This window comes from Desmodus rotundus, chromosome 7, assembly GCF_022682495.2.
Source record: "Desmodus rotundus isolate HL8 chromosome 7, HLdesRot8A.1, whole genome shotgun sequence".
NCBI lineage: Eukaryota > Metazoa > Chordata > Mammalia > Chiroptera > Phyllostomidae > Desmodus > Desmodus rotundus.
Genome location: NC_071393.1, coordinates 116,199,302 through 116,211,423, shown reverse-complemented (window position 1 = coordinate 116,211,423; position 12,122 = coordinate 116,199,302). Strand labels below are relative to the sequence as shown.

The window sequence follows — 12,122 nt, the reverse complement described above, 5'->3', positions numbered from 1 at the left end:
AGATGAGGAAAGGGAGGCCCAGAACGGGTTACTAACTTGCGCAGAGTCACCGCCAGCAGCGACTGCACTGCAGCCTGGGTAGTCTGACAACAAAAGCTGAAGCGCTAACTGTTGCTGCCTGCTGCCAATATGAAAATACCCCGCATCCCTTTAGTGCTTAGAGACATAATTTACAAGACTGTTTAACTCTTACTCTCATTTAAGCCATGAAAAAAAAATGCCTTTTCTTTTTTTTTCAAATTACCAGAGAAAGCTTATTTAGAAAGTTGCAGAGGTGGTAGAAGTGAGCCAGCTGGGCTGTGCAGGCTCAGGAAACAAGTCACGGAGGCAGGAGAAGGGCCCTTGGAGCTTAGGAGAGGGAAAGGGAGGGTAGTGTGCCCGGGGGAGAGAGGGGGCAGGAAAGGAGCAGGTGGACTCCCGAGAGGGAGAGCCAAAAAATGCCTTTTCTAAACCTGACAAGGCTTTAAAAAAAAAAGAACACCATAAAAAAATATATCCATTCGTGACAAAGGTATATAAATGATCAGAACAAAGCTGCACAATTTAATAAACACCAAATAATCAATTTTATGGTTACCTGGGATTCTTCAGGTGGCAGAGGGGGTGGTACCTCCTCATTAGGAGGAGGTAATGGGGGCTCCTCAGATGGAGAGGGTTCTGGTACTTGACTGCTGGCAGGTACTGTAACTTCTTTTACTGGCTTGGGTGCATCCTTTGCTATGACAGGACCCTTTTTGTGTCCTGGCAAATGCACTTTTGTCCTCTGCTGCAAACTAAGCAAGTGCTGTCGATACCAATACTGCTGCTGTTCCTACAACAGAAACATTTTTAAGAATTTTATTCGACAACCCTATAAGCTGCAGCTTGATGTTTTCAGAGAGCTATATTTGTGTCTGTGTTCATGCATCTATACGCAAGAAAAGGCAAAGCCAGACCCAGAAAGGCAAATAACCAAGACTTTCAATTGCTTCCCCAAATTTACACATTTAAGTTAAACCATGCCACACGTATCAATTCAACATCTCTTCTCTCTTAAAACACACACTGTTGGAAGTGAGAGCAATCTCTTTGCTAAATGGTCAGCGTAAATCCTGTCAGTATTTACAGCTAGTTGCTTTTAACCTGTCTTTAATTGATCCAGATTTATCCGCGGAGGTCTTAAAATGAATGATTATAACCAAATAGTCCTACTTCTTCGCTCTGCCTTCTCTCCTCTAAACACCTGTTGTGTCATTAGTCTAGCCATTCCCAGACATGGACCGTAGTCCCCCCTTTTCCACGGGAGATACATTCCAAGACCCCCAGTAGATGCCTGAAACCAGGGGTAGTACTGAATCCTATATATACTAAGTTTCTTCCTATACATACATACATACCTATAATAGCTTAATTGATAAATTAGGCACAGTAAGAGATTAACAACAATAACAAAATAATAAAGTAGAACAATATATTGTAATAAAAGTTACATGAATGTGGTTCTCTCTCTCTCAAAGTAACTCATGGCACTGTACTCATCCTTCTCCTGACACTGTGAGATGGTAAGATGCCCACGCGATGAGATGAAGTGAGGTGGCTGAGACGTTACTAAGCAAAGTAAGGGTTACTGGGACACAGGCACTGCAGTATCAGGGATCTGGTACCCGAGACGGCTAAGTCACTAAGGGCACAGGTCACGTGCACACCATGGACGGATATGCTGGACGAAGGGACGAATCACATCCCGAGAGCGATGGGTCTGGACAGTGCAGGGCAGCTGAGATTTCATTACTCAACGCAGAACAGCACGCGATTTAAAACTTACGAATGTTTATTTCTGGGGGTTTCCACTTAATGTTTTCAGACAGTGGTTGATCACCGGTGACTGAAACTGTAGAAAGCGAAACCACAGATAAAGGGAGACTACTGTACGCGTAAATGAGAATAGAACGTGTTTTTAAATGCTTTCTATTTATTTTAAAAGTCTTAAAGAAAAAGTCTCACTCTGCCTTCCAAATTATACTGTAATTGAATTTTCTGGAAGCCTGTTTTGTGCTTCCACTTTAAAAGAATCACAAGTTTAAGGGAGAAAAAAATTAGAAAACATAGCCGGCCTTCGTTATCCGTGGATTCTGTGCCTGCTTGCTAACTTTTGTTTCGAGCTCCGGCGGCAGTGTCTGGATGTGCGCGCGGCGGGGAGAGTCTGAGTTGCTTCAAGTGCGCATCCCCAGCTCAGGCAGCACACGGCCCTGCTCGCCTTCTTGTGCGGCTCTCGTACTGTAAGTAATTGTCCTTTTCACAGTCTGTTTAGGGCCACATTTTTTTGCATTTCTGTGCTTTTTTTGTTAGTGATCTTGTTGTTTAGAATGGCCCCCAAGCTTGGGCTAAAGTGGCGACTCGTGTTCCTATGTGCCAGAAGGCTGTGATGTGCCTTACAGAGGAAATGTGTGGCAGCTAAGCTTCACTCGGGCAGATGTGACAGTGCTGCTGGCTGTGAATCAAAGTTAATGAATCAACAACACCTATTAAATAAGGTGTCTTTAAATAGAAACACACATAAAACAAGGTTACGCATTGACTGGCTGATGAAAATGTGACCAGAGGCTCGCAGGAACCTAACTCTGCGCTTCCCTTAGGAGCAGTGGTTCAGTGCTCACTAACTCAGCGTTCCAGGTACTTTACAGAACGCAAACACCTCAAATGAAGAGAACTGACGGCATAAATAAGCAATAATTAATTATTTAAATCAATAAAAAATCTTACCACTCATAAATAACTACAGAATCATTATCCCAATATTCACAATATAATCTCCATGGTTACAAGGTTGCATAAGGAAAAAGGTGTCATGACACTAAAATATTCACTAATAAGCCTCCCTATATACTCTATAGTTAATGACAGCACGTATTTCTACTATAAGGATGCAGATTTGATAAAAGTGATGTTGGAGAACTTTGGAACCCTTTATTGATAGCTGAGGATCTAGTACACGTCCTACTGGTTAAAAAGCAAAAAGAATTTTAATAATAGGAACTGCAAAAGAGAATGTGTGAATATCAAAGATTGAAAAATAGCCCTCGGGAAAATTGATAAATCTCTAAAATGTTTTTCCAAAAACTAAATAAAAGATGATAGATATGTAATGTTGTCACAAAAATTATAGCACGGAAACACAATCTATACTTTAATTATTCTTTGCTCTTTCTAAGACTCAGCTATTCTTTATGATTTTGAGCTTTGTTTTTTCAAGATTATGTTCCAAATCAAATTTTTTACTTTTTTACAATAAACTTTAGTCTTTATGTTAAATGGATCCGTTTTTACTTGCATTCACTGTGATTCACTGTCTTTGGATAACCAGGGCTTCCTATGTGGCTAATGTTTCATGGTACACTTCTCCAATTTTCCACATGGAAACAGATGCATATAATGTACATAATATATAAGCTCTTTTCTCACTCAATATACTGTTTTGTTATCTTTTTTTTCACTCACAGGGTAATTTTCTTGAGAGAGAAATGCCTCGTGCTTTTCTTATCTCTGGTGCTCAGGCACAGTGCAGGAGCACCCTGTAGGATGTCAATAAGTGGCTGTCAATCAACGGAAGACTTCCCTCTAGTCCACTCATTCCTACGTCTTCCAACTTGGTCCAGTCCACTGAGAAGAACACTAACTCAATCTTGAAGTTTAGGTCATGACTGGGTTCTTTTTGGTTTTAATTATCATATACATAATCATCAGCTTCCAGAATATAAGTGCTTTTACCGTTCAGCATTAAAAAAAAACTGCACACGGGTCACGACAGTCAACAGTAATGTAGCATGAAAACATTATCAACTTTATTATTTTATGAAAATAGCAATAGGTTTACCTTTCAGCTTAGGGAAGTTAGTAAATTAAGCTTCTTTCCAGTAGAAGTTATAAGTTTCTTTTTTAGTTGCTTTAATAACATCACTAAAAGATGCAAAGATGCAAACCATCTGTCACAAACCAGAAGCCAATGGCTATAGATATGAAGACTATAGATATTAGATTCTTTATCAACTTGCACCCTCCTTATTATCATGCTTCCTACCTTCTGAGCTCAGGTAATTGCTAGTTACTGACAGCAGGCACTGCAAGTCAGTTTCTGTTTAATGTGAACCCAATAAACAGAAACCAGATCTAACGCAATCCTTGGGCTAGGTTTGGGCACATTGTTCAAGCTCTACAAAGAAACAATGATGACATTCAAAAATGCCCTGAGTGACTCCAACAAGGATGATTGACTTTTATTTTAGAAAGAACTAAAATCTGCCTGAAGCTGAACTAGTACCTGGTTCTTCTGAATGTCCCGTCATGTCAGACACCTCCACCTCATATGGGACGTTAGTTCACAAGTCAGGGAAAATCACAGCATATGTCATATTCAAAAAGAGATGGAATGAAGTTTAAAAGGATGTAAAGAACTATTTGTCACAAATATCATTACCAAAAAAAAGGTGTTAATTTACTCATCAAGCACTTACTGACTGCTTGCTGCTAGTATAGTTATGCACTGGGCATTGAATAATTTTTCAAGGTGGAAAATATAGAGGGCAGAGAAAGAGGGGAGAGAAGAGAAAGAGAGAAAGGGGCAGAAAGAGAGCGAGTGAGAGAGAGAGTATGAGTGAGTGAGAGAGAGAGCATTTAAAGATTAATTTTGGAGGCCTTTCCTATCCAGGTTGATTATTATAAATGCCTATAAGACTAAATGTCCTACGTCTTATATTCTAAAGTGAAGGAGGGTTTGGGGAGAGAACCTGATAAAATAATATACTGGATTTTCATTCTTAAAGTTTATTTAAAATTTATTTATTTAAAAGTTTATTTATTTGCAATATTTTTGAGTTTACATTCTACTTCAAGAGATTAAGGTCACCAGATAATCTTAGTTCCATCCAAAAAAAACGTCCTTTACTTCACCTCTTCCTCCAGCCGCTGCCCTCCTTCTCTCTCTCCTCCTCTCCTTCAGTCAAACTTCTTGAAAGAATGGTCTATACTCACCATCCCCATTCCTCACCTTCCATCACTCCTCAAATCAATGCAATATGGCTTCAGTCACTATGAAACTGCTCCTGCCAAGGTCAACAATAATCTACATGTCAGTACAGGCACAAGATAGCTCACAGTCTTCATCTTGCTTGACCTCTCAGCAGTCGTGACACAGCTGACCAGTCCCTCCTCCTATAAACAGTCTTCCCTTCACCTCTGTGCAGTACACTGTCCTGATTTTCCACTATTTGGCCTTTTTCCCTGTTGGTTCCCTTAGATACCAAGACTCTGTGAGGCTAGGCTCAATCTCCATTAACCTCTGTTCTTACCCTGCACATTCCTCAGGAGACCTCATCTTTTTCTGTCCCGTCAAATAACACTTTTATGCTGATGACTCACAAGTCTACCAGGTCTCCCAGATCTTGCACCTAGATTCCACACCTACATCTAACTTCCAACTTGACAACTCTATTTGGACTCTTATGTATCAAGAACTTGAAACTCAGTAGGTCTAAAACTTACTATTTCCCCTTCATCCCCAGACCTGTTCTTCCTCCTCCTCTAGGTTCTCATATGTTGTTAGTAAATGGGACCCCACCCACCCAGCAGCTTATCCTAGAAACCCAGCCATCATCCATCACTGACGCCTCCCTCTCCACTACTACTCAATCTCCAGCCCCCTCCCTCTCCACTACTACTCAATCTCCAGCCCCCTCCCTCTCCACTACTACTCAATCTCCAGCCGGAGTCCAGTGCCTAAACGTTTCTCCAGGCCTTCCACCTCTCTCCATCTCCATGATTGCCATCCAAGTCCAAGCCACTTATCTCTTGCTTGAATTACTTACTAACTATTCTCCGTAAATCACTCGTGTTCCTTTTGATTCTACTCTCCACACTGTAAGTAGAGTAAGCTTCTAAAACTGCCTATCTGTCACATCCGTCTGTATAAAATCCTTCAGTGCCTTCCTATTGCCCTTAAAACAGAGCCCTGATGGGCCCTTCTTGATCTAGATTGTGTCTACCACTGTCACCCTGGGATTTCAGTAAGCCTTACTGCACTCAATTCTTTGAGCTCTATCTGGTTAATTCCTACCTATTCTTTGGGTTTCACTTATATATCCCTCACAAAGGGAGGCCTCTTCAATTAGGTGAGAACTCCCAGCTACATCCAATCATTTAAAAAAATATTTGTTTTTCACCTACTATGTGCTTAGAACACCTCACCTTCTCCCATTCCTTATGGAATAATCTAGTAATATTGTATATTTTATAATTCTGTATTTTATAATGCTATAGCACCCCGTTCATCTCTTAGTTACTTAAATATCTCCCCCCCATCAGAACAAGTCAATGAAGGCTCATGTTTACCGTTACATCTCCATACTAAGCACAGTACTTGGCACACGGTTGCTACTCAATAAATACATGAACATTAAATAAAGGACTAAAAATTCTAACCAAATTCAGCATCTTTTCCTAAATAGGTTTTGAGACTAAAAGGGTAAATAAAATCACAATTCACGAAAAAAGGCTCGTATGCACTTTATCTGGTTAGTCCATTAAACATACAGAAATTTAATTCTGAAAGAAAAAAGATGCGTTCCGTTAAATCACCACCACCTGACTCTGAAAACAAGAAACTAAATGGAAGACTATCAAGCACTTATCCTCTCTTTCCTATACAAACTGTATTTCCAATCAAAGAGTCCTGGTTCGTGAGTGGAAGTTTTTCTCTACAGAATTCCATTTAAGAAATGGTACAAAAAAAAAAAAAAATCACCACACTGCAACATCTAATGAAGAAATAACTTACTGAGGCAAAAAAAAAAAAAAAAAAAATCAATGGATAAATCACTAGATGAAGCATTAGATGCAAGACTGACGGGAAGCTTTACAGTGGGGGGACCAGATTGTCACCCCGTCAATCTTTGGCACTACTAACTGTGGGACAACCCGGCACTGTGCGCCTCCTAATGGAATGCAAATGAAGAACACGGCGTTACCTGGGTTACAGAGCACACTTGCCAAAAGGTGAGCTTAAATCTAAGAAAGCTTCAGAGTTAATGTCTAGTTTACAAGAAACATGGAAAAGAGAGGAACAAGTCAAATGACACCATGAGACAGCAGATGAATCCAGAATGTGAGACAGTCTACAAGACAACACAGGTTTTTCAAGTTCAATGGCATGGGGTAAAAGAAGAGAATAGGAGAAAGTAATCTAAATCAGGGGTTCTCCACCGAGGGTGATTTTGCTCCCCTGGGGAGTATTTGGCAATGTCTGGAAACATTTCTGGTTGTCACGACGAGGGGCCGCTACTGCTTTCCAGTAGGCAGAGGACCACGAGGTGCTGCTGAAAACATCCCCCGTCGGTCGCACAGGACAGTCAACCCACAACAGAGGCTTATCCTGCTCCAAATGTCTGTGCAGGATCCCATCCTGAACCAACCAAGCAAACACAATTAATCCACTGGGGAAGTTTAGAAGGGATGACATCAAGGGATTATTTTTAATTCCATTAGTATGATGAGACAATAGGGGAAATCTGAATGGATCAGGTGTTAGATGATACAAAGAAACTACTGTTAATTCTGTTACATGTTATAGTGTGTTAACCTAAGGACAGGTTTTTTTTCTTTAAGATGTCTAAGAATATATGGATGAAATGACATGAGAGCTAAGATTTATTCAAAATATTTTAGAAGGAACAACAAAAAAGGCTTAGTTGGAGTAAACATGGTAAACTCTTGATAGTTACTGAATCTGAATGATGGGGGAAGGATCACACCACTTTCTGTACGTTGGTGTACAGCAGCCCCCCCCACCCCCCGCAACTGCTGGAGATATATGTTCCAAGACCCCCAGTAGATACCTGGAGCTACAGATAGTACTGAAGCATATACGTATATGCACACACACAGTGTTTTTCCTTATACATACACACCTATGATAAAGTTTCATTTATAATTTAGGCCAATCGCACACTAAGAGATTAACAACTAAAAACAGAATAATTATAATTTACTATTACAATAAAGTTAAATGAATGTGGTCTCTCAGCAAACTACCCCAAATTTCTTTTTTCCTTCTTCACAGTTTCAGGGATAGAAGATTTGCTCTTACCGTAGATCTCAGCAACTCGGCCTACAATTTTGTCCTTTACTTATTGAGAACTTTCACTTTTCCACTTAAAAGAAGCACTTCACAGCTTCTCTTTGGCACATCCAAACTGCCGGCATTATTACCGCTGCGCCTGCAGCCATGATTAAGTAAGACAGGGTCACTTGAACGCTGGCACGGCGATACTGCAACAGTTACCTAATAACCTAGAGGGCTACTAATGGACAAATGGGCAAGTAGCTGGTGCAGGGTGGGTATGCTGGACAAAGGGACTGCTCACATCCCGGGAGGACAGAACAGGCTGGAGCAAGATTTCATCACACTACTCAGAACAGCACACTCAATTGCGCATTTCTGGAATTTTCCATTTAATATTTTTGGCGGGCAATTGACTGCAAGTAAGTGAAACTGTAGAAAGCAAAACTGCAAATAAGGTGGGGGGCCTACTGTATGTTTAAAATCTTTCACATTTTAAATGACATTTTCCAAAAAAAATAACATAAGAATGTGCAGAAGGATTAATTGTCAGAGACTGGCACTGGCATGAAGAAAATGTTTCTCATCTAAGAAGCCAAAGTACCCTAAATCTAGAACATGGCAACTCTTGTATCGTGTTCAACAAACCTATGTGGAGAGCCTACAGTTTGCAAGGCACTGTCCTAGGTGCTACAGGCGATAAAAAAATGAGTGAGATAGTCTCTCTCTGCCAGGGATTTACAATCCCAAGGACAGAATCACCCAAATGGCTAAGCTGAGGCATGGCTCCATAGAGCCCTGATATTTGAGATGTGCCTTGAAAGCAATACAACTGTAGGGAAAAGAAGGCTGAGGAAGTTGGAATGAATTCCAGATAGAGGTAAGAAAAGCCTAAACAGGCTTACAAGGCCCTTCTTGATAGAGCTCATTCACACTTCTCAAGCCTCATCTTCCAGTTTTCTTTCCCATCACTTTCTTCCTGGCTCCCACCAAAGAATGGGAGGCACTCAATATTCCAAGCTCTAAAAGGAGTTCACTCCAAGTACAAAGGCAGGAAAGCAGTGCTCACGGTATTTATATTAATGACCTGTCTCATTCCCCCCATCCCATAAAACAATTCATTTCTCTCTCTATAAAAGGCCAGAATACCAGCCTAGTAAAGATGGACATATGTCATATTTCGGCGTGAATTAACACAGAGCATTTGACAATAAAAGCACTGGAAATTTCAAAGTGGGAAGAGAGAAATTCTGTCTCTGTAACACAGAAATCTGCGGGGAATAACCTGGTGGCATGGCACTCTGGTGAAGCCAACAGAGTCACTCACTCTCCGGCCAACCACAGCATCGTGCTTACTTAAAACAACTGTATCTGTTCTTAATTTCGAATGCCAATCCACTATAACATTAAAATGCCACATCCCTATCTTTTGGAAATCTTTTACATGTAAATCTGAGTTTGTAGATGAAAAGAGTCTCTGTTTTTCATTAGGGAATCTAAGGTAGATTAGTAAGTGCTAAAAGTGTCTATTTTAGGAAATCATAAATGATAAAAATAATTTATCCACTTTCGTTCTATCTTCTTTCTAAGGGGAGGAGTTTATCACTGCTATCCCATCCCTCTTTGACCATTCCCTGGGAGGCATCACTTCAAACAGAAGTTTAGAGAAATGGCTCTCTCATGAGTGAAGAGGTATCAGAAAACTTTCTTCTTCGTCGTCTTTTTTTTCCTTTTCCTTTTTTTTTTTTTTTACCCTGGCCAAATTCCAAGCCTGTTACTCTGGAGTGAATGGTAACAACAATGCAGTGCAGTGAACTGGTCATGTCTTAAATCTTTAAATGAAGTGAGAAAAGCACGTGTGGGTCAATTCCTTAAATGACCGACAGACTCGCCAAAGGGTCAAACGTGTAGACTCCCCTGTGTACTGCATATGTATCTATAAGCACAGTTAGGATGCTTCCGGTAAGAACAAGATTTCAATCCTTCAACTGGTGAGTTCTTCTAATTCAGGAAGCTGATAGCTATCAATGGTCCCTAAATAATTCCTTTAAAGAAGCATAAAGTTCATGTGCATTTCAAATTCCAGTTCTTTCAGAAGCTTCTTTTTCATGCTATCTCTCAAATGGAAATTTTAGTTTCCAACAAGATTTTAAAGCAGAGCCCTTTGCAACAGCAACACAATCTAGGAAGTCGGTCAAAGGAAACTAAGAAATATATCTAAGAAGTAACTTTTGAGCCACCTCACTACTCCGTGGTGTCTAGAAACATCTTCAAACACGTTCAATAATCCATTTTTAGCTAATTAAAAAGCTGCGAGGTCAGACCTCTGGCTCTTACGGAATCCTTTGGAGTGTAAATTAGCTGGTCATAGTGTTGTAATTAGAATAAGCACTGGTTAAAGCCCCGAGGCCTGCTCACTTAGGGTCCTCTAGGTGAAAAGATGCGGCTGGGGCGGATGCTTTCTTACCTGTGGAGTCATCTTAGAAGGATCTGGCTCAGGGGCAGCTTGATGCTGTTCAGCATTCTGGTTCTTGGCACCAGTCTTCAAAGGCTCTTGCTGGACAGTTGTCTTATTCCCAGAAGCGGTGGACGGTGGTGGAGCTAGTAGTTGGGATTTGGAATGGCCTTGGGAAGGGCGGGAAGGAGACGCCTGAGAAGGGGGCAAGTAGGACTGGGAATGGCTCAGATAGGGTTGCGAGGAGGAAGAGGAAGAATAAGAAGAGGTGGGAGCCAGGTAGGATTGGGAAGGTGGGGACTGAGAAGGGGACGGCTGAGCAGGAGGCAAGTAGGGCTGAGACGAGGCCGGGGGGTAGTACGAGGGTGGCGGTTGAGGTGGGGGCATGTAAGACTGAGAGGGGGGCATATAGGACCCTGGCGGCACAGGGGGAGATTGAGGGGGAGAATCCAGCTCCATGGGAACCAAACCAGGAGGCCCGTCTCGTTGGTGGTGGAGCATCTGGTGTTTGTACTGCTGCGGCTTCTGATAGCTGAGGGCCGGCCCCGGTGGCGGGGGCATCGGTGGTGGCGGCGTCTGCCAGTCTCCGTAGCCGCTCCCGGGCATCACCGGCGGGGGCGGCAGGGGGGGCGGAGGAAGGTGATGGGGCTGGAGCACGCACTGCATTTGCTTCTGGTGCATCTGCTGCAGCTGCTGGAGCTGCGCCAAGTGCTGTTCGCGGAAGCTCATGAAGCCCGACGAGGAGGGGGCCGCGGGAGTCGTCGAGCTCGAGTACCCGGGCCCGGGCGAGGCCTCAGGAAGCGCCACCGGCGGCGGCGGCGGGACCGGCGGAGGCGGATAGTGGCTGCTCCCGCCATATCGGCCCCAGTTGGGGTACATATCGGAGAAGGCGCAGGGCTCGTCCCTGCACCGTTACTCGTCGCAACCGACCTCCAGGAGCCGCGGCGGCGACGGCGACAGCCGGAACTCGCGGCGCCTACAGGCCCCAGAGCTTGTAAACGGAGAGAGCCAGTGCGCCGGCGCTACCGAGCAGGGCCCGCGACCGAGAAGGCGGGGTCGCACCGGGACGACTACGCCTGCGCAGTAGCCACCGAGAGGAGAACAAAGGCGAGATAGAGCGACTCTTTGCTTGGCAACCCTCGGTTGCCATCTTCCTTCAGGTTCGGATAATGTAGGTGAGAGTCGAATGCTGTCATAGAACCGAAAAACCATAGAGTCTCGCAGCTGAAAGGGGTGGTAGAGATCCTATCGCTCCACGGGTTCATTTTTGAATGGAAAAAAAAAAAAAAGAAAGAAAGAAAAGGTTCCAGCTACAATAGCAAAAATCGGAACAACAAAAAACATGAAGCAAGTAGAAATAACTCCCATAAGAAATGTGTAGAATGTATACGGAGATAACTACAGAACCATACAAAATCATATCGGAGTGAGATAAAATTAGACTTGAAATAATGGAGAGATTATCGTGGTCTAAATAAAAGGAGGAAAAATTGTAAAGATGTCAAAATTCTTCTCAAATTAAATGGATAGACTTCAATTATAACAAAGAACCCAACTGGGAACAAATTTGTGAAGAGT

General features: G+C 42.5%; 1 protein-coding gene across 5 annotated transcripts in view; it reads right to left on the bottom strand.

The window, feature by feature from the left end:
• Positions 1 to 11,594, bottom strand: part of YLPM1 (YLP motif containing 1) — a 61,747-nt gene extending 50,153 nt beyond the window's left edge. For 3 of the 5 annotated variants that reach the window (XR_008427252.1, XR_008427253.1, XM_053927664.1), the window contains exons 1-2: positions 10,557 to 11,590; positions 578 to 811 (exon numbers count right to left, since the gene is read on the bottom strand). Coding sequence is in view for 3 of the 5 variants with exons in the window: in XM_053927664.1 (XP_053783639.1) it covers positions 578 to 811; positions 10,557 to 11,423 (1,101 nt within the window). In the remaining 2 variants the exon portion in view is untranslated. Of the gene's footprint in view, positions 1 to 577; positions 812 to 10,556 lie in introns of all 5 variants that reach the window. The other 2 variants (XM_053927665.1, XM_053927666.1) reach the window with 1 other exon arrangement.
• Positions 11,595 to 12,122: the final 528 nt, after the last annotated feature.